General features: G+C 37.6%; 2 protein-coding genes across 2 annotated transcripts in view; both read left to right on the top strand.

Annotated features, from left to right (window-relative positions):
• LOC149948579 (A-type potassium channel modulatory protein KCNIP1-like) overlaps positions 1–3,421 on the top strand; it is a 37,855-nt gene extending 34,434 nt beyond the window's left edge. Inside the window, exon 6 of the mRNA XM_090172198.1 lies at positions 570–3,421. Within this exon, the coding sequence (XP_090028324.1) occupies positions 570–617 (48 nt within the window). The 3' untranslated portion in view covers positions 618–3,421. The remainder of the gene's footprint in view (positions 1–569) is intronic.
• Positions 3,422–8,816: 5,395 nt separating this feature from the next.
• Positions 8,817–12,377, top strand: LOC149948578 (uncharacterized). The gene is made up of 5 exons (XM_090172487.1): positions 8,817–8,988; positions 11,069–11,218; positions 11,283–11,454; positions 11,521–11,805; positions 11,872–12,377. The coding sequence occupies exons 2-5, from the start codon at positions 11,079–11,081 to the stop codon at positions 12,280–12,282; spliced, it is 1,008 nt and encodes a 335-aa protein (XP_090028613.1). The 5' UTR covers positions 8,817–8,988; positions 11,069–11,078; the 3' UTR covers positions 12,283–12,377.
• Positions 12,378–23,374: the final 10,997 nt, after the last annotated feature.

Raw genomic sequence — 23,374 nt, 5'->3', positions numbered from 1 at the left:
CAATTATTTTAAAAATATGTGTGGTCCTTATCAAGTCGGCATATCGACTGTACATTAAAGTCGACTTGCCGACTTTATAAAGTCTCAAAATGGAAATTTGTAATTTTTGGGGTAAAAAAATTGAACAATTTGAGTCGGCATATGGTCGTCGACCTGAAAACGACTTTTAGACCCATACCCGACTCTTGACCGACACCCTAATGCTACAGGGGTTGTTAAGAGTAGTTTACAGAATGAACTAAATTTTTTTAATAATTCGACGTCAGTTCTACGTCACTCTACACATGTTTAGTAATTATTTCTACTAGCTGACACGCAAATGGAACATAATTATAGAATTATCGTAATTTAAAAAATGAGTTGTCAGCTGCTTAATGGTTATAAGCCCCAGGAATTTTGGGGTCGGAAGGCATTATATCGTTAGTTTACATTTTCGCCACAGATGGCGCTAGAGCATCGCGTAAAGCTACAAAACTCTTCAAGTACCAATCTGAGAGTTTACTCTAATTAAAAATCTGATTTCTCTATTTTATATATAACCTTCATTAACGTAATTTATATTTCGACAGGACGATACGATTGGGAAATCGCTGGCTCTGTTCGATTCCGACATCTGACTCCTTGGACGCTGATTCTGCACCTCCACAAAATCCACAAAAAAAGCATCGAAATAGCGTGCGGTAAAAATATTTACCTATTGTTAGTCATAATGTACTCTTTTAAGGTTAGACTCGCCTTCCTGTACATAGAGAGCTTCTAGATATCTTTGTTTTTCGTACTCTTAGGATAAAAGCTTTCGGAAATTACCCACGTGTCTACGCTAATATAGCGCCACGGGTTAGCGGCGGTCGAATTTCATACTAGATGGGTCAGAGTCCTAGAATCCTAAGTTCGTTATCCTTTTAGCGGAATCCATTGGAAAGTTGTTTAGTTGACGGGCACCCCATAGCGTTAGGAATGAGGGTTTAGTGTCTTCCAACTAAATCCATCTGATCATGGACTAAGAATGTAAGGGAACCAACTGCTCAAAAATGTACTGGTTAATACGGATAATTGTGAAATCAGGGCCGATTTCAGTTCATTTCGAACATAATTGTTGCCGCTGCAGTCGATATTTGACTACCTATCGAAGCGATACATGAACTGAATATTTAAACCGCTTTTTGACTTGAAGCGGTTACTTAGGGACAATGGTGAGATGATTCCTGGTAATTATGGTCTAGTTTTCATCCGTCACAAAAGGGGGAAGGAAAAAGTAACTGGCGCGTGCTTCAATCGAGTTGGAAAACGTCAGATTCACGGAACCAATGAAATCAATTGGATTTTTTAAGTGGGAGGAGCTTACTATTAGAGCGTGAGGTGGATTGGGAGCGACGCTAAAACATCTCATCATAGTCTTTCTCCCGACAGTATAAGTACATTTTGGGTACTACAGAAAGATTTACGTGTTAAAAAAGCAGGAGCCAGGAGTGCCCTTAGATTCTTGGTCCCTGATTTGTATAAGAAACCAAGAACCAAGAGTTTCCTTAGATTCTTGGTTCCTATTCTGTAAAAGAACCCAAGAACCAAGAGTGTCCTTAGATTCTTGGTCCCTGATTTGTAAAAGGAACCAAGAAAGAGGAGTGTCCTTATATTTTTGGTCCCTGGTCTGTAAAAGAAACCAAGAACCAGGAGTGTGCTTAAATTTTTGGTCCCTAGTCTCTAAAAGAAACCAAGAACCAGGAGTGTGCTTAGATTTTTGGTCCCTGGTCTCTAAAAGAAACCAAGAACCAAGAGTGTCCTTATATTTTTGGTCCCTGGTCTCTAAAAGAAACCAAGAACCAGGAGTGTGCTTAGATTTTGGTTCCTATTTTGTAAAATAAACCAAGAACCAGTAGTTATCTTAGATTCATGGTCCATGATTTGTAAAAGAAACCAGAAACCATGAGTGCCCTTGGGTTTTTGGTTCCTATTCTGTTAAAGAAACCAAGAACCAGTAGTTAGCTTAGATTCTTGGCTCTTTATTTGTAAAAGAAACCCAGAACTAGTAGTTCACTTAAATTCAATGTCCCTGATCTGTAAAAGAGACGTAGAACCAAGAGTGTCCTTAGATTTTTGGTTCCTATTCTGTTAAAGAAACCAAGAACCAGTAGTTCGCTTAGATTATCGGCTCTTTATTTGTAAATGAAACCTAGAACCAGTAGTTCACTAAAATTCAATGTCCCTGATCGGTAAAAGAAACCTAGAACCAGGAGTGTCCTTAGATTTTTGGTTCCTATTCTGTAAAAGAAAAAAAAGAACCAGTAGTTCGCTTAGATTCATTGTCCCTGATCTGTAAAAGAAATCAGAAACCAAGGGTACCCTTAGATTCTTGATCAATGTTATGAAAAAGTTATAAAAGTTCCGAAGATCGCACTTTTAGGGCGAACTGTGACACACAGTAAATGGTAAACTATCTGAATTGGAAATAATATAGTTCACCTGTTGTTATAGATAAGAGTTGCTCTAATTTCCTCTAAAATTGATGTTTAATTTCCCCTCTACAATTCGTGTAAATTGTAATTGTATAGGAATTCCGTATTTTTTAAATTCGACAAATTGTGCTTAGATTTATTCGGTCGAGAGGGGAAAAACCAAAAAAGTTGTGTATTGAATCTGTGATAAATTAAGTGACATAGACAGGGATAAAAGTAATTTTGTAAAATTTTCATAAACAAAAATGGAGAAAAAAAGGTTCGAGGCGAGTTTTGAAATGTTGTGTCCCATGTTCTATGTATTAACGCGTACATCATAATGTAATATCGTAAGTAACGTAACAGAAATAAGTATGACACCATTCTCCAGAATGCAAATTTGTCAGCGAGTTGTTACCAGTCTCTAGGACTGCCAGGTAACGAGAAATCAGTCAAAGCTTATTCAAAATTGAAACGCTTTCAAAAGTAAAAAAGTAACACTTACTTCGACAAAAAATAAAAATGATTGAATATGAACGTTACTGCCATCGGTCTAACTTGTCAGTAATTTGCCATCAGTGTCATCCTTATACTATTATTTTACTTATGGTAATATGTAAATGTCACGAGAGAAACCCTCCTAAATCTTACTTTCGATGTTAAAATTTGAGTCGAATGGGGTAAGTTTGGAATCGATCTACGTTTCGCTTTAACCAAACAAAACCAAGAAAAGTCGGAGATTAATGGTGGCGCCATCTCCTTTTCCATTTGTTAACTAAAAACGCTGGTTTATTTTGACGTAAGCTACTAAACCAGTTTCGTAATAATTGAACGTACTAAAGTATATTCGTATCTAAATTTATTGTACTAATAATATAAAGAATTGAAATTGACTACCACCGAAACTGTCATGTTCAAATATTTTGAAAAATGCCATCTATATCCCCGTCTCCTCATTTTGTAATATTCAACTGTATAAGAGCGAAAAAAACACACACAATTTTCCACCGTCGAAAATACAGTTTTTATAGTAATTTGTTAAAGGTGCGAATGATTTTGGTGTCAAAATAAAAATGAATATTTTTGTTACGCATCTTGAAATATCTTAATTTGCACGAACTAATCGATCGATATGTTTTGCCGTATTTTTCATAGATGGCGATAGTGGCTCACGGGCGATTGCTTATATACCTAGGGCTTACGAAATATCTTCACGGGGCGGGTCATCAGGGCTGGACATAAAGATATTTTTTAGTAGTCAGCCTGACTTGTGAGCCTCCTATCTTAATTTATTTTAGTAGGCACTGACTAGTGGGGGTAAAAAGGGGTATAAAAACAAGAAGGACAGCCAACATTTTGCTTCACCCGTCAGAATTAAAATAGGAATTTATTATCTCTAGAGTTACATGACTTTGGCCGATCACAATTTTATTTAAATAAAATGGGATTGATGAATGATGAATTTATGATTCGCGATATTCGCCATTATTTATAAATATTTTTCACTAGTCAAATTGACTAGTGAGCCCACAGATTTCCATTAATTTTAGCAGTAAGAGGATTTATTTTAGAAGTCAAATGCCGTGACTAGTGTCTTATGTCCAACCTCGTTTAAATTCAAATCTGTAGCTTTTACTGTATAAAAAATTTAAAATATCAAATAATGATTATATTTTAATCTTAATTCTTAATGATGTAAAATATAAATATGGTCTAGGGATACTTAAATATTTATTAAACCATATTTTTCTGATGAAATAATTTTATGTAGGTAACTTTAATTATTTATTTAATTATTTTTCTTATTAATTTTTATTGAGAAATCAGTGAAGGTTTTAAGGGAATAAAATTAGCAGTATACTAAGATGAATACTTCTTCTAATTATATACTTTTGAGATTACTCAATCTGTTTACTTCAAAATTGCTTTCCCTTTGCTATTAATTACTTTCGAACGCTAACAAAAATTTTCCGTAAGGAAGTTTATTTAACTTAAATTATGTTTAACAAAGCTAATATTTGTTTAATATTAGGCCACCGTAGAATTATAGGGCTAATGGAGGACTCATTTCCTGGAAGTTGGTTGAGGTTGTACCACCCTATGTTATATTTACGTAGACCGCAATACAATCAAAGGACGGGAAGCTGGTATTCCCATAAGTCAATAATAAATTTCATAAGTATGCCTCTTTGGAAAATATTTTACTCGGAGCTACTCAAAAGTGACATAACGACCGGAAGAAAATCTATATCTATCGAGACGCTCTCAAAGGTTACTTTAGAAGTCAAAGGGACCGCCCACGGGGACACCTAACGAGAAATCTGGGTGCACAATTAAAAAAAAAATATCACCCAATTTCTTGATATCAAGAAATCCATAAAATTTCCAAAAAGCTTTCTAAATCTTAAGAAATCTGAGAAAGGTTTTCGAAAAACATCTTGGATAAACAAAATTAATCAGAAAAAATCCCATAAAAATGGGAAAATCTTTAATGCATTTCATGAAAATCAGACTATTTTAGAAATTATAAAATCATTGGAATCCATCTTTGGTAAACAGTAAAAAAAACTTCAAAAATCTTTCATGGAAATCCAAGAATATTTAGGAAATTAAAAAAAAATAATATTAGTAATCAGTCAAAAATCCTGGAAATCATGGCTTCGGCCAAAACAATCGATAAATCCTAAAAATGAAAGATTATTTTCTAAATCATAAAATAACTGGGAAAAAATCCAGGAAATAATGGCTTCAGCAAAATATCTGGAAATCTGAAAAAATACAAAATTATTTTCTAAATCATGAAGTCACTGGGAATCGAAAAAAATCTTTGGCAATAAAAAATCTGGTGTACAATTTTGACTTAAGTGACTGACCAGTATACCAAGTGTCACACTTACGGAACAGTATATCTACTCATGGTATTACTCTATTGAACTCTGAACGCAAGCAAAAGGTGTAAAATTTTTTAGTCTAGATGCAACCGACATTTTACAAAAATTTGAAACATTCGCCGCAATAAATTTTTTACAAACTTTTTTAGCTCATTAGCTAAAAAACTTTAAAATCGCCCTAGCGTCAATTGAAAGTATGCCACCGCAAAATATGTAAATAACCGAATTCGGGCTGAAAAACCTCCGACTCGCCGCGGTTCTAGAATTTCAACTCGCCCAGAGTGAGGGGTTAGATATAATGACGCGCTACAATAAACGACATAGCGTACATTATACATTTAATTACAAATTAAAATCTTGGCGCGCGTGCCAACTTGGAAATCTGAACCGGGCTAATACGCGCCCCCCCCCTACCTCCCGTGGCTTTCCCCCCTCCACTCCCAGTAAAGGCCCATTCACACTACCCAACTTTAGTCAGCTGACAAGCCGCGCGATTTTTGTCGGGCGGACAAGTCGGGTACAGTGTGAGAAATAAGGCACTATCACAGGCCAATCGCCAGTTTAAAAATTAGCTAAAAAATTAAAACTAACGAACGACTGAAGAAGAGCCTCGGCTCGAAACGTCTTGTATAAAATAAGTTTTATCTTCTAATACCATGCCGTTTTCTCTGAATTAAACATAATTTCTACTAATATTCACCATGGTAAATAATAAGTTTATTATATAGCTGTGCCAGTTTAAAAATTAAATGCTTGGGGTGTAAGTGGCCCTGGTGACCACTTAATTAATTCAAAGTTTTTTCCCCTTCAAGATTTTAGTTCATTAAAAAAATACTATATTAATCTCTAAAATTGTTTGGTCTTTGCTTCTAGAAGCGAATTTAGCAGTTAGGCAAAAGAAATATAAACAGTCTCTCTCAGTAAGCTTGTTCGGGTCGGGTCTATAGCACAATTCCAGAATAGATAATTTGACCATAAATTATGAAAGCCTGATTTTGAAGGTTAAAAATGGTAAGTGGCCAGTGGCCAGTTTTTTAATTTAACTACCTAGGCTCTACTGGCCACAGGTCCCGTTTAAAAAAAATCCTTATTTCTCACCCTGGTCGGGTAAGCTTTTGATTAAAGGGAGTATGAACTTCCATATTTATGGTGGATCAACGACGTTTTTTCGATTAAGTTCATACTCCCTTTAAAGACGGGCTGGGCTGACTATCGAGTCGGATGGCTGGAACCAATATAGGAGACTGTCTCTAGTGAAGAAGAGTAACGCTATGACGTCATTTTACTCTGAATCTGTGGTGGCGACAGTAGCGGCGCCAGGATTTTTGGGGAGGTAGGCCAACCATTTGGAGGCCCCCCCCCCACCACAATTTTTTCATATCCATCCACGTAGATTATTTAATTTTTTTCAAGCAAGTGGTGAAATTTGTGGGTAAAATGGGTACGCGACGAAAAATTATAGTTAATTATGATCCTTTTTTGTGTACCGATAACACTAAACAAATGAGTGGTTATTTACTTATTTCTACCACTGAATTCTAGTCTATCAATTTACATTCATTCCTTCGGTACTTCGCATGTACATGCCTTACATAAGAACTTAAAACTTTACGAAAATGAATGTACGTAGGTACACTAACGTAAGTTAAGTAAGTTTAAGAACCATTAATTTGTAAAGATTAAATTAAAGATACAATTTCGATATAGTAGCGCTCACGAAAAATTAAAACTAAAAAATAAACTACTGTCAAAGAAAAGTTACTCGTACCTTTGAAAGGAATAAAAACAGCAGTGTCGTTAAGCGAATCACTCGCTTTGAATATTGAAAAATTAATAAATAAATAAATTATTTCGCAAACAAATTACAGAATTTTTTTATATTAAATAATTTGGAGGCCCATATATTAAATTTTGGAGGCCCCTTAAGACGACGTTTGGAGGCCCCTACCAAAATTTCAAGTAGGCCCAGGCCTACCCCGGCCTATTGCTGGCGCCGCTACTGGGTGTCGAATAGTAAAAACGTTCTTCTAAAATGGCTGCCTGTGGCCTTTTAAGCAGATAAATTCTGACTAGCAGACGACAAAATCTGATTTACTCCTTTACACCTCCTTTCCAGAAGGAGTAAAAAGAGTAGCCCTAATTCCCAAGCGAATAGTTTATGGGGTGGAGTAATTCTCAGTCCCGTAACACGCGAATAAAATGTTTTGGGGTAAAAAGAGTACACTTTTAGTCCGAGAACAGGCGAATAAAACATTTTAGGGTAGAAAGAGTACACTTTTAGTCCGAGAACAGGCGAAACGAAACCACCTTATATTTAGTGCATCGTGATTGTTATTGTTTAGAACCAAATTTTAAAATAAACGGTGATTTAAAATAACAAATTTCTTTATAATTAATTTTTAAATAGGCGACAAAATATTAATTTATTATCTGATTTATTATCTAGAACATTTCTAGCAGACCGCTTCCTTTCCTCTGATTGGCTTCATAATATTCGAACTCCCTGTGATGGCAAACGTATGAACTAAAGCATTCGCGTAGGAACGTTTTGGATTAATGGGGGTACAGTTGGATGCTAAATTTGTCGCCCCCCCACGTCGCCGTTAAAACAAAACCACGTATCTTTTCGGTGGCCTTTTTAAGAAAAATGGATTTTTTAATTTTGCAGGGACTTGTGAAATCGCGTGTTAGGTTTTTACATGTGAGTTAATTTTATAGTTAAATAATTTCGTTTAACTATTGACTCTTTATGAGGATTTTAATTTAAAAATATTTTGCTAAAGGGGAATTTTTAGAGATATGTGGTTTTGCGTCATGAAGTGAGATGGGAGCTGAAAATAACCAAGATACGTGCTTTTGCGCGAAATAAGTTGTGAATATCAAAGATACGTTTAAATGTTTTCTCGATTTAAAAAAAATAAATCAAATTGCAACCTATTAATGTTTTTAATGTTATATACGTAAATTGGGGTGTAGAATCTAAATATGTCCATTTTGACAAAACCACGTATCTCAAGTTACTTGGTTTTGTTTTAACGGCGACGCCCTCATCGGCAGGCTTTTGGCGCCCCTTCTAAACCAATTTGTCGCCCCTTTCCAATTTCAAGGGGGGTACATTGTACCCCGGAACCCCCCCCCCGTTCCTACGCCACTGAACTAAAGTACCCAATCAAACAATACTAATAAGCCGGACAGTGTGAATGCGCAAAATGATCTGACAAGTTGGACTGACTAAAGGTGGATAGTGCGAATGGGCCTAGTCTTAGTGAGATGGAACGAAAACACAGATCGTAAACCTTTAGCCGGGGCAACTTATTGCTTTCCTCAACCTGTTTAAATCTAAAGATTGCAGACTTTGGAATGAGGGAAGGGGGGGGGGGGTGAAGGGGGTTTAAGTAGGGGGGGGGGGTTGACAGGAAAGGAAAGAGAAAGTGGCCCCCCCCCCGCCCGTAAGAGTCAAGGCCAACTAGAATTTCGTCAGAGGCGCGCGATACAGCCTTTATTTTAGTGAAAGTTGACCCGAATTTTTTTCTCTAGTTTACGAGTAATGTAGCTAAAAGGTAACCTAACGGGCCTAGTTGGGCCCCCGCGATCGCGACACATGGTTAACGAACGACCATAGCGGCAGCGTTTCCCAGACAACCGAAAGTGTGGCCAAGATAACCGTAAGTGATTTCTTCTTAACTAAGGATATATATCGATTCACTACAATATTTCCTTTGATTTATTTTGCATCTTACTCAAAGATAAAATTTATTTAGCTCTTATACAAGACATTTTATAGTTTTAGGAGTTTAGTGTAACTTGTAAGAACGAATTTTGAGTTTTATCACACTATCTTAGTAAGAATTACATTTTATACGTCGAAATTCGGTTAGAATTATTACTATTAATTTATCATTTCATTTTATTAGTTTATTTTCTTGGTTTGAATTTATTCCAACATTTTTTCGTCGTTTAAATTTATTTCATTTTTTTTTTCGTTCTTTGATTTTATTCGAATTTTTTTCCGTATTTTGAATTTATTCAAAAGCTATTTTTCGTAGTTTGAATTTATTCAAATTTTTTTTTCGTAGTTTGAATTGATATATTTTTTTTCGTTGTTTTAATTTTTTTAAATTTTATTTTTCGAAGTTTGAATTTATTCCAAATTTTTTCCTAGTTTGAATTTATTCCAAATTTTTTCCTAGTTTGAATTTATTCCAAATTTTTTCCTAGTTTGAATTTATTGAATTTTTTTTCGTAGTTTGAATTTATTGGAATTTTTTTCGTAGTTTGAATTTATTGGAATTTCTTTTCGTAGTTTGAATTTATTTTAAAATTTATTCTCATCAAGCAATAAGGCACTTTAGTATTTATTATGGCAGTTTTTCGAAAACAGGTATTTCATTTTTGTAGAAACGCCATAAATATTGAGGAATACGAAGAAATATTTTCCATACATCCGGTAATTAAAAAATTAAAAAGAAAACATGTGAAATCCGGAAAAATATTAGAAAACATGTGAAATCCGGAAAAATATTAGAAAACATGGGAAATCCGGAGAAATATTAGAAAAACGGGGGGAAATCCGGAGAAATATTAGAAAACATGGGAAATCTGAAAAAATATTAGAAAACACGGGAAATCCGGAGAAATATTAGAAAACACGGGAAATCCGGAGAAATATTAGAAAACACGGGAAATCCGGAGAAATATTAGAAAACATGGGAAATCCGGAGAAATATTAGAAAAACGGGGGGAAATCCGGATAAATATTAGAAAACATGGGAAATCTGAAAAAATATTAGAAAACACGGGAAATCCGGAGAAATATTAGAAAACACGGGAAATCCGGATAAATATTAGAAAAACGGGGGAAATCCGAATAAATATTAGAAAACACGTGAAATCCGAAAAAAAATATTAGAAAACATGGGAAATCTGAAAAAATATTAGAAAACATGGGAAATCCGGAGAAATATTAGAAATATTGAGTACATTTGTTTTCGTTGTGGCTAGCCCCTCGCAGCACTGTCAAGTTCCATTGACGAAGCCGTCATCCAAGCATAGTATAACGTCGGAACTATTATATAACCCGTTTTTCCAAAACAAAATATACTGGAGAAAGAAAATTACGATACTGGGTGAAATTAAGCTCAACGACATTTATATAATTTATTATAATTTGCGTGTCATGATAGTTGCGTGGTGTTGCGAGTCGAGCGGGGACTCGAAATGGGACGTTGCGCGTGTTTTCGTCCGAGTGAAAGTCGTGGCCCGTTGACATCGTAACCCGACGGAACGTTTTCTCGCTTGATTTGCGCTCCCTCAAGGTTCGAACTCTCCGATTTGGCCCGGGGTGTCTTGTAATGTCCCCCGAAAAAATATTCAATAATATATGTCTAATTGTACCGTCATCCGCGTCTGTCTTTTTTTGCTTTACTTTTGTTATTTAATATCATTCGTGAAATTTCAACATTCACTGACGAAAAGATTAATTGTGACGTTAGGTACAACCTTGTACCATTTCTAGTCGAAATATTCTAACAATAAATGAATTGAATTGCATATTTAGTAGAATCATTAATTTATTTATTTGGGTTAAAAAAATGGCGTACCAAACACGTCACTCCCGTGGATCGAAAATAGGCTCAGACATTCGCTTTTAAAAGAGGAGTTAAACGTTCGAGGGTTAAATAAAAACATGGTATGTTTTCCATCGGTTGAAGAACACTGTGAAAAGTTTGATTTTGATTCATCTAGGAATTAGAATATGAGTCGTCTCAAGTATCTGATGACTGAAGGGATTAAAGTTCCAGGAAAGAACGGCTACCACATGGACGAAAAACCAGATTGGTACGACGCCGAGCTCTACGCCAAAGGTCGAAAGGTCATCCGAAAATATAACGCGGGGTTCGTTCACTAATTAAAACACTACGTATTGATGTATTATTTAAAAAAATCGTTTTCATTCCAGCGTTCTCTTGTCAAGTACTCTGGGCCCCATCGTGCTAAGTCAATACGAACACCTGGTGGAACCGCTGGTGATGACGGGTAACTTGAAGACCCTGGAAGCCGCGAAGAAAAGAGTAGCCAACACATATATGCACGCTCTCAAATGGATCGACGGGGATATGTTCAACCCAAATGTAAACGACATCATTCAGTTTTGCAAGTCGGTAATTTGCTAATTAGTGTATCTCGTCTTGTAACAGGACCCGGCCTACCAGTCTTTGCTTCAAGTACGCGGTATCCACCATCGCGTCGCCAAAACGCTGCAAGAAAAGGTGCCGAACCGGAAGGATGGCGGAGTGTGGTTGTCCCAATTCGAGATGGCCATTACTATGTTCTCAATCACTGGTCCGACCTTCATCTACCCGGAACAACTGGGCATTTACGCCACAGAAGACGAATTAGGAGCGGTCGCTTTCGTCTGGAGGGTGGTGGCGCGACAGCTGGGCATGATGGACGGATTTAACCTTTGCGAAGGAACCTTTCAGGTAGATTATCTTACAATGTTGGCTTTAGACGTCAGCTCATCCGCACTATTGGCGTTTTTATGGCAGGAAATAAAAAGTCTTTGCTTGGACATTGTGGAAATAGCCAAGCCAACGTTACTGAACCCGAAGGAAGAGTATACACTTTTGTTGAAGAACTCTTTGACGGCTCTGAAAGACTTTTCGATGTTCATCGACTACGGCTGCCTCTTGAATTGGACTTACCGACTTGTCGGTCTGGACACGCGTGTGCCGTTAACCTGGTACGGACAATTATGCGAACGAGCCATACAGCGCAACATCAAAATGATGCGCATTGCGGTATTCAGGGACCTCTTCACCCCCTGGTACAAAGCCAAGGTGACCAGCTGGGTGTGCGATTACCAGAAGAAAAGTAAACTAAAGAGTGAGATTGCAACTGTGATAGAAAACCGAAATGCGTTTTGCGTCATTGACTCCGAAAGTTCTCGGGCGCCTTAATGCTGCCAGAAATTAGCGAGATAAAATTGTTTTATTTCCAAAATAATTTTGAGGGTGAAAATAGCGCTTAATTTTAGAATCCGAAATGCCCGAAAGTAAACCTGCTCGTTTGAACCTAACTTACAGTGAGTATTTTAGATTCTGAAGAATTGACAACAGAAAACTAAGGATTTATCTTTGTAATTTTATATGTTAATTTTATTATCACGAACTTAAATAAACAGTTGGTACTTTTTCGGTTCGATCATTAAAAAAAATTATTGTTATTTGAAATTTCAATATTTATAAGTTACTATAACTCATACACTAAAGAAACTAAAAGTATAATAATTAAAAACGACCTCAATTGGAATTTAATTCATTTTTACTAATGATTCTTAGATCTGTCGATAGCGAGTTATCTTAAGTATTTTGGCAAAATAAGTTTCCCCGATTGATAATTATCAGAGTACGTAAAACATACGTAAAAAATCGTCGAAATCACTGGTGGGGTAAAATTAATAATTTTTAACTGACAAACAGTATTATTTTGTTGTCCCGACCATGAATTACCAAGGGTGTGGCCAATTTTGACAACGACGACAACGACAACAACACTGGACTAAACTTTGGGTTAGACAATAGTTCCACTCCAAATATATTTCTATTTGACTAAAAAGGGTTAAATTGTTTTGAAACGAATGTGCTACCGAAGATTTTTAATTCCCAATTAATACAATTTTAACTTCAATACTACGAATTTTACGGTCCTTTCCAGAATGAGCTCGATCTAGATTTGATCTAGAGTAAGTTTAGCAGGAGTACATAAACCATGGTGACTAGCACGGGTTACCAAACCTTGAACTTTGGCGGAAGTAGGGATGAAACCTTGGTCGAACATTTCTGGTGAACGTACTAAAAGCATTGGCAGAAGTAGGGATGAAACCTTGGTCGAACATTTCTGGTGAACGTACAAAAAGCATTGGCAGAAGTAGCGATCAATTTTAGCTCGTCCCATTTAACGCTATCAAGCGTTATGAGATCGCTTAAAACTGGTCTGTCAATTTGGTCAGATCAACGGATCAAGCTGGCTCCCAGGGCCAGTTTTTTATGTGTTCCAACACCACCAGTCCGCTGTTAGCAAATTTGTTGTGTGGTTATTGTCCGTTCGGGAACGAAGCGCTTGCATCTTCGAAACATATTCTATTTCTCTATCAATCGGGGTTAAAACAATGACATCAGAGACGTATATTGAGCGACTTCTCGCGCAAATTTGGGTTAATAACAACCCAACATTAGTTATTTTTTAAAAATTGGGTAATTTTTTATGGGTTGTTTTATTAAACCAAAATTAGGTTAAAAATTTGGGTTGAAATCCATATAGAAACTTTTCAACTTACTTACAAATTTTTTAACAATTCTCATATTTGTTGAAAAGTACATATTTTGTTACTATAATAATTAAAAAAAAATTTTGAAAATCAAAAAAAAATTGCATAAAAATAATGCAACGAAACGGACATAGAAATTTTCAGTATGTACTCTCTTGGGGGAAATCTTTATTATTTGTAAATTTCAGAAAAATCGTGAAATTTTTCACGGTTTTAGAAATGTTAGTTTTTGAATAAGGAAGTTGTAGAGCATACTCCAAAACCTTTAATGGAATTGGTCTGGTGGAAATCGGACATTTCGTCACTGAAATAATTGGTCATGCAAAACAAATACGCTGGTACTACCACGTAGCGTTCAAAACCTAGCACTTCTAAAGTCGTGAAAAAATTCATGATATTTCTGAAACTTACAAAAAAATAACGATCTCCCCCGAGAGCGTACATAATGAATATTTAAAATTTCTAGAAAGTATAGATTTTGAGAAAAATTCCTGGGCCGATCAAATGAAGACACCCTGTATAAAAAAATTTAACGACCCTCTTAGATATGAAGATTTTTTCATGGATAAATTGTAGTATTAAAAAACCGTTGACAATAAACTGTAGATAAATTAACATAATAGGAGTAAATTTTGTAAAAATTTGTATATTTTGGTCCAGGTACGGTATCCCAACTTATTTACAGCTTTAGGAACGATTATAGTAACCTAACTTATTTACAACGAATATTGCATAAACTTTCAATTCTAACAAGGTGTTTACAAACTATATAGTTGTCTACATGTAACAATACTAACCGATTTGTAATAATAAAGGAACTGACTAGCAACAAACACTGAAAATGATTTCAGAAATGTCCCTTAAACCTTATTCTGGAGTCGCCAGGCGTTCTTTGCTGCTTTCCAAGATACTAGGATGTGTTTGACCATATTTAAATCGTTCTCATTAACCTCTTGGAACCCTAACAGTGATTCAACACTTCTGGAGTGGTTTTGGTCACGCCATAGCTGGGTGTCTTGATGAGTAGCTAGCACTGGGCAATTGATAAGGATGTGGTAAATGTCTTCGATCGGTGCCTGACATAGGCGGCAATTAGGGGGTAGGCCTTGGAGCTCAAATTGGCGAGCCCCTGTCAATAATGCTCATGATCAAGTAAAAGTTAAATGGAGGACACACATGGATTATTATTTATCAAGGTAAAAACTGCTTTGTTTTCGACCCGCGGGTCTTTTTACCTCTCCGAGGGGACAAAGTCCCCTAGGAGGGGTTATACAACGACCGTGTCTGTCTGTGGGTGGGTCTGTGGGTGGGTCTGTGGGTGTGTCTGTCTGTCAGGACTGCGAACGCGTTCGCATTTTCGGTGCAAAGTGTAATCACTGCGTACGCAGTTTCTCAAAGGGTTGGCAAAACCACCGTGTGACGGTGAGCGTTAACGGATGCATTTGCGGTTTGGTTTGGATGGTGTTTTTTCGCTCACCGTCGTGACGGTTTGGTGTATTACGTTTTTGTAATGTTTATGCGTAGGTTGTGAGTGTTGAATTTGTTGTGTTTGTGTTCTGATGGTTGTGCATGTTGAGTCTGTTGTGTTTATATGGGCGTTTTCTCTCCAACTTCTTCTTAATGACTTTGGGACGGACCGAGTGCTGAGTGTAATGCTACCTCTCAACGTCCAATGGCAGGGTTTCCACCAGTTGTACACGGTATTCGTCTTAGTATCAATTTGCGATCGCATCGGGCGGGATTTGAACCCGAGACCTCCTGATTGACAGGCGGACGTTCTACCACAGAACCACCGACACTTGTTACGCCTTATTGAAAATTAGACCTTCAGCTTTATCGGAAGCGTATTTAATAGAGTACGAAATTTTGGTTTAATTGAAATAGAATTGAAATTGAAATTATTGCATCGAAGAAATTCTAATTTAGCGTTTCTCTATTGATTAAAAACAAATGCGCCACCCAGGTTTCGAACCCAGACCATTCGGCTTGGCAGTCGAGCGCTCTACCACAGAACCACCGATAGCTGCTTAGATTCACTGAAATTAAGACAGGCATCGTAAGCATAATAGGTAATAAAGTCTTTTTTTATTAATGAATTTATGAAGGCCTAATCTGGTATTTTTTAAAGGTTAAATCTTGTTTTAGCGCAGTCAGCCGAGATTAGAGGGTTAAAGGGTAGACCCTGTGGGTGGTCCACTTTCTTAACGACCTATATATAGTTCTGTTAATTCAAAGGAGATAATTTAACGTTAATTGCTTTAAAAGCTGGCGGTTAGTCAAGTGGCTCTCTGTGCTTTGTTGATGGTAAGGTTTTTGCTTCTTGTAAATACATTTGGTGTGGATATTTGGATATCTACGATTTCTAACGCAGTCAATGATTTCTTGGGTGTGCGAGTCATTATATGATATTGGAAATTGGACGGCATTGGTCTTTTTCATGTGGTATGCGTCACAACGTCAACAGGAAGTGAAAGAGTCGTCCACTACCAGATATCTACGGTATCTTCATCAAGGGCGAGTGTTGAAATAAAATGAGCGTTAAAGATGCGGCAAGTATTTCGTAAGCGAGTAATTCCAAAAAGCCTCTGTAGATATTTCATTAAAATTTGCTTCGTATTATATTTAACTGATAAACTTGTTCTGTAAAAGGGTTTAATTCAATTGTGCATTGTTATAGTACGTCTAACTTACTGTTGTAACTACTTAACTTATGATATTCTGAATAAATTAAAATTGGTCGTTTCGTCTCAATTATTTTAATTATAATTAAAATTTTATACCGGGCGGGATAGAAATGGGTTAATATTTTTAACAAATAACTCTAAATTGCGGAGATATATCTTTAAGGGTTATCTCGAGAAATTAATACCACTAGGGACAATTCTTCCGAGGAGAGGTATATTTTGGCTTGCCAACTTGTTCTAACTAACTTGAACAAAACCAATTTTCTTATATAGGCATATATATCGTAAAAAATCTAAAAAGTTATCAATCGTTAAAAAATGTATTTTTATTTTTAACAATTGATAACTTTGTAGGTTTTTTACGAAACGATATATAAATAAGAAAATTCGTTTATTTCAGTTTAGTTTGACAAAGACCTGCGGGTCGAAAGCTCAAGACAGTTATTACCTTTAAATTTTTTTCCTGTAATTTCTCCATGGATCCTTTAAATGATTCATATCTAAGAGGGACATTAATTTGGGCTTATATAGGCAGACGAAAATTTCCAGGTCTAAAATTTACCTATATCTAGCTGCACGGCCAATCACGCGATTAAAATTCAACCCAAGGCGGGGCTGTTTTCAACCCAAAATCAAGTTTAATTTTTAACCTTTAATGGGTTGAGTCTTAACAACCCAAATTTTGGGCTGGGTAAATACGGACCCAGGTTTGGGCTGAATTTTAACCCATTTAGGGTTGAAAACAACCCAACCTTTTTAAGAGTGCTGGTTTAGTTATGCAACTGGAAATTACCTTGGTGATTAATCCCAAATATAGCTTGAGTGTGATTTATCGGCTTAATCTCTCCCTTTTGCTAGTGCGCAATTATAAACAATTCCCCCCAAGGCCCTTTCAGTGAAGAAGGTGAAGTTTTGATACAATATGTGATACCTGAAATCAGTAATCCATACCTCTACTTGGAATGCTTATCCTGCCGTATCGCGAATGGTAAGATCACTCTGACGGCTTTGGCCCCACCTACGAGAGAAAAAATCCCCTCTGCGCGCTCTCCCCTCTCAAGTTGTTGTTTGTGAAGTTAACATAGTGACGTCAAAAAAATCGCCAGCCACATCAAGACGAAAATCTGCCGCGATAAGCATTACAAGTAGAGGTATGGATTCCTGGTGGTAGCCAATCTAGAGCTAAGTGCCCAGGGCCTACGAACGGAATTGGGGACCCGGGTTGGGATCCTTCTCCTACGTTTTTATATCAACACGCATAGTTATTTCTAGTAATAATGGTCAGAGTTTTCGTTGAGCAAATTAGTATTTTAAGGTTCTCAGAATAGTTGGAAAAATTCCAGATGAAATTTAGATAGCTCATCCTTTTCCGTCACGTGACTTAGGCATTTGTTCTTGTTTCCGGGCCCGACAAGAGAGGTGGAAACCGGTGCAATTTACCAGGGCCCGTGCAGCCTAGGGGCCCAGGGGCTCGGGCCCGCTCTCGGCGGCCCTGCTTGCTACTCAAAACACGTGATTATGTAGCTCTACCCTCAACTTTCTAACGATTCTGCGGTCCTTCAATTCACTTCTAGATAAATTTTAATCAAAGTTATCAAAAGGCCTATGAAGACCGTGCACGGTACAACTATGAAAAATCAGTGATACCAGAAGTATATCACATCGAGACGAAAATTTGCTGCGATAAGCATACCAAGTAGAGGTATGGATTATTGCTGAAATTGATCAGTTATACATTCTACTGGGAAGAGGTGTGGGGGAAAAAGTTAAAAAGTACCAAACGTCCGAAATATACAGATAATCGACCAATAATTTACTGTGTAATGTAATTAGTAAAAATTTAGCAAGTAAATAATTTGAAACAGCGTAAGAAGCTTGCACTTTTCGTTGCAGTGTAAGAGAAAAATGTCGCGCCTTGTATGTTTCACCTTAATAATTTCCTAGCAAGCTCTAGCAAAATTTATAATAATAATTTTTTGCGCCCTGGTCAAGTGCCCCGGTTGCGAGGCCCTGGCTACGGCTCTGCTTGGTCAATGTTTAAGTTCCAAGTAGCAAACGTTTTCTTCGTTGTTTCGTCTAAAACAAAATAAAAAAATAAAAAGCCAAGAAAATGAAGATAAAAAATAACCCCTGATTTGAGTTTGACTTTTAACAGTGCGGGAAATTCCTGAAAGTCAAACCTAAGACCATTTACACCTGGACTGCAATGAAGGTAGGCGTTGTTGTAAGGCTAGTGTCGCCGCTACCCCAACGCCACCATCGTTATTTAGAGGCAACTCTCGTCCACAAGGGAATTCGGACTGAAAAAACGCGTTCACTTCGCGCACCTCTCCCGACATTTTACTCAGTCGCCCCGCGAGTCTGGACCAAAAAAAAAGGGGGGGGGGGGTTGCTACATGTTTGTGGATTACTATCGCGGATTTTCTCCACTTGGTGGTGCTTTGTAGCGGACACTCTGAAATCGGAGTTATAACGTTGGCATTGTAGTCCAGGTGTAAATGGTCTTAGGTCAAACGATACGTTGTCCCTTACCCATGGCTGGTGGTACATGGATGGCATGTACCGGAAACATGTGTTAAATCACAAAACCCTCTTTTTTCTTTTTTTGTTTCTTTAAATTTATTTACTTTTGGTCGCCTTTAGCTGATACATTTTGAGCCACTACTTCATTGTCAACCGTATAATTCTAAAATCTTCTTCTTGCTTGCCCTCTTTTTGGCCTACCCGGAGAGCAAACTTTAGCCCGTTCGCTGTCCGGTATATTTCCGTGTTTTTTCCCAAGAAAATTACGTCTGCACTATTTTTTGTAAACCTGCTTTCGATCGTCCCTTTGGTCAAAAACATTGTTAGATCCTCTTCTAACCCCAACGCCGTCAACAGCGTCCGAATTCTGATCACGCGAATTTTGGACGCAAATTCGTAACTCTTTTTTAACTTCAGCTAATTTCCCCTCTTTTTAAATTAAAATACGTTTTGGATAATTTAACGCAGCAAACTGTTTAGATAGATCTTAAAATTTTTCAGTAAACCTTTATACCCCCCCCCCCTTTGCGGTATATCAAAGTCACAACATGACACAGTCATAATCGATCCTACGCCATAAAATATTCTTTCCTAACCTCCCAGTTCAAAAGCCCCATTCTCAACGTATCTTAGAAAACTGAATATAACAAAAGAAACACTTGTAGAACTGAAAATGGTCGTGATTAGTGCTTTCAATCGATTCTCAGTTTTTTTAAATTTATTGATACCCTATATAATAAAGACAATATATAATTTAATATCGTATCTTCCCATATGGCCACATGAGCAAAAATGCTCGTGCGTGACTGGGAATATTAGCTAGGAAAGATTATTATGCCAAAAGTAAATCAATGAAATATATAATTTTATCGGAGATAAATTAGCGAAAAATAACACTATTAAATTATTAACTTAGAAGGTTATACAAATCATAGATTAATAAATTAATTAACCATGCGGTTATTAGTTTTTTTTAGTCGATTGTGACGTGTGGGACAATCAGTCCTCTTGTCCATTTGATTAATCAGGGTGAGATATGTGTAACGGCCAGGCCAACGGGGGGATACGTGGGGGCACCCGTGGCGGAAGTACTCCAACCACCCGTTGGGGGATTGGTGGTCGTCCTCACACGGCCATCCACAAACTCTGCCTCCCAGACGCAACGGATTACAAGAGTACGCCACTACAACGATGTTATCGTTTCTCATTTTTTATGTTTTTATCAATTTTGTTACGAAGTTTTGGCCCCAAATATAAGGCGTGTTTCTGTCCAAGGCTTTTTTTTGCATTTTTTCCACTGCTACATTACAATGATCAATATTTATAGTGTTATATCTTACGTTAGGTAGAGGAATAGTATTACGTATCTTAAAAGTATATATTAGTATAATTTTAGCGTATATTTATCTTACAATAAAAACTTCAAAGTCGTTAAACAATCTTAGACGGGGCTCTTAAAATTTTTCTTTATATAGAGTACTATCGGCGTGACGTATGTCGAGGTCACCCATGTTTTTTCCCATAGATAAAACACTGCCCTCAAAATGGCGGCAAAAGCACAAAGCTACAGAGTTATACTACTCTATTATCTCTAGTTGCGTTATTTGAACCGATAAAATAATCTCAAAATATCAGATTATCTGCTTCTGCATTTACGCCAACCTATTATCAGGTCAGTTGATATGCGTGAAAATACAAACCAGATAGTTTTAACCACAAATCAAATCTGAATTTTTGTAAACCGTGGCGTAGCTAGAGTTTTGGCCCCGGGGTGGTCCCTGAATTTAGCACCCACTCTCAATAAACAGAAAAATACTACAAAACGTCAAAACGACGTATAGGGAAATAAATTAATAAACTATGTTTATAAAAAGTCACGCGCGGGGTATAAGTCAGAATATTCTTACAGAGTATCAGTTACTAATACTAAGTCATCAAGCGACTTTGAAAGCCATTAATTTAGGTAGCCAGTTTACTACGCGTATAGGGTGGTGTCAAGCCCTTCATGCCACGCGAGCCAACAGCTCCCTACACTCATTATTACCGTTAACCTCTACAAGTTTAATGCCTTTAAACAGGTGGCCGGGTTACAATGCGTAAGAGGGTGGTGTCAAGCCCTTCGTGCCACGCGAGCCAACAGCTCCCTACACTCATTATTACCGTTAACCTCTACAAGTTTAATGCCTTTAAACAGGTGGCCGGGTTACAATGCGTAAGAGGGTGGTGTCAAGCCCTTCGTGCCACGCGAGCCAACAGCTCCCTACACTCACTATTACCGTAACTTAACTTCGATAACGACGATAAGATGTGCGGTGGTCTCGGTCTTGTCCACATTGAAACCAAAATGAAAGCATTTCGCCCCTCTGCGTCGACCTAGTAAACGCCAGCGTTCCCAAGCTCCCGCACGTTATAACGTGGAGGCCGTCTTGAGGAGTCTGCGACCTTCCTTAAACTCAATTACTGACGTTTTTCTTTCCATTTGACCACTGGGTAGTCTTGGCCGCACTGTCTACGCCTCGTCTCTACGTACGTGGGCCGAGTCGCCGATCGTGTTGCAAACTGACGATCTCTCTTTCGATACTGTCGGAAATCTGCCGATTTTCGACAACCGTTTCATCCTTGACCCGGGCGGTGACCCTTTTAGCGCCGTCCTTCATTCTCGTTTCGTTTCCGCAGATCGCTGTCGCGTCCGAGACCTCATAGATCCTCTTTCCAACGCGTGGTTTCGTCTATAGGAGAAGCCATTCCAATGTCGCATCCTTCTCGTTTTATCATTCACGCCTATAAGGCGATAGTTGACGCCATCGTAAAGGCTTTCCCGAATCTTAAGATTTAAGATTTAATAAGATTTATTAATAGACCCGTATAAAATACAACTCTTTTGAAAAAGAGCGGCTTACCACCATATGTGGGCGCACGGTAAAAAAAATTATTTAAAATTTATAATTAAAAACTAAAGACGAAAACAATTATAGTAATGGTGATAGTTCATATTAACAAGTCAGCCTACGCCATTCAGCTTTGTATTTCTTCCAATAGACTAGTATATGTTTCACCATGTTCAAATGCTCGCACCCTCCCGTAAAACCTAACATGCGCCATTCCAGGATGTCCTACGCCACTTCCGTCTCTTCAACGCGAATGGCGGCATTCATGCCACTAACGACCCATCCTCCATTTTTAAATTTAACCTAAGGGCCTCTACTTATTTCGGGAGAAAATCTTCAAAACTTACTGATTTTACACTGACCCGGACTATTTATCAACTCCTAGTTCACCACGACTTTGATCCTCCCAAACCTTTTGCCCCTATAAATATCGCGAATGGCTTCTACGGTCGGAGAGTCTCTCTAACGTGGATGGTTTCGCGGGTCTCCAGTCTAACAACGCGCGTGGAAAACGCCATTCAGTGGCGCCTTCTACACGGAGCACTGCCTTCTCCCTCTCAGCTGTATCATTTTCCGGACGGTTGTGATACCCCGTCGTGTCACTTCTGGCCGGCTTTGGGTGACCTATAAGTCATATTTATTTATTTAACTTGCCCTCTTGTTGAAGGTGTAACTGAAATGGCTTTTCTTTGGATCGAATAGCTCTGTGGTCATAGCAAAGAGTATGGAGGTAATAGAGATAAAACAACCGGGAGTGGTCCGCAACGAAACGTTCACCACCGAGGGGGTTGACAGTGGGGAGAAACATCTGTAAACTGGGCTTCAAAATAGCTACCGCAGCGCCATTTCGGGATTCTTGTCCCGCTTTTCGTTTTGAAACTTTTGGTTGATTTCACTTTGCCATATTTATGACCTAAATTCATTTTCAAATTAAAAAGGTACTCTAAGAAAAGACCAAGCGCTATCAAAGAATTCTCTTTGGCGCTATTGTTGCAATTAAATTTGTGCCTTTTCGATTACGAAGAATCCCGAAATGGCGCTACGGTAGCTATTTTGAAGCTCGGTTTACAGATGTTTTTTCCCATTGTCAACCCCCTCGGTGGTGAATGTTTCGTTGCGGACCTCTACCGGTTGTTTTATCTCTATTACCTCCATACTCTTTGGTCATAGGCACTCAGCTTGTGATTATTGGCTGTTCGTCCAAAACCGGGAACATCAATTTTGTAAATCATCTTCAGCATTATTAAACTTTTCGATTAACGCAAAAACTGCAAATATTTTTAATCAAATAAAGCGCATTGTGATAAGCCGTGTTTTAGTACTCAGTGAACGTGAACCTAGCCAAGAACCCTTTCTAAAAGAACTTGGTATCACAAAGAACTTACCCTAAGTCATTTTGAAATTTAAACTGTATGTTAACCATCATTATTTTGAAATATTTGTTTTGTAGTATTGATTTATATCGTTGATAATTAAACTATTACCGTTAACCCCTACAAGTTTTTATAAAAGGGGAAGAGCTCGGAGGAAACCCCTTAAACCAGTAGGGAGATAAATTGCAAACTCAACGCGGAAGGAGCTGCTCCGAGTTGTCACCCAGTGCCACAAGCTGGGATCGAACCTGGCT

Source organism: Leiobunum rupestre, chromosome 4 (assembly GCF_980474605.1).
Source record: "Leiobunum rupestre chromosome 4, qqLeiRupe1.1.hap1, whole genome shotgun sequence".
Taxonomy (NCBI): Eukaryota; Metazoa; Arthropoda; class Arachnida; order Opiliones; family Sclerosomatidae; genus Leiobunum; species Leiobunum rupestre.
The sequence above is the reverse complement of the archived record's forward strand: the minus strand, read 5'-3'. Positions and strand labels throughout refer to the sequence as shown.

What these genes read in the sequence shown, in the direction of transcription:
- LOC149948578 (XM_090172487.1), top strand. Translation starts at nt 11,079, where the DNA reads ATGAGTCGTCTCAAGTATCTGATGACTGAAGGGATTAAAGTTCCAGGA. An exon ending in ATCCGAAAATATAACGCGGG is followed by an intron (nt 11,219 to 11,282) that starts GTTCGTTCACTA and finishes TTTTCATTCCAG; the next exon opens with CGTTCTCTTGTCAAGTACTC. An exon ending in TTTGCGAAGGAACCTTTCAG is followed by an intron (nt 11,806 to 11,871) that starts GTAGATTATCTT and finishes TTTTTATGGCAG; the next exon opens with GAAATAAAAAGTCTTTGCTT.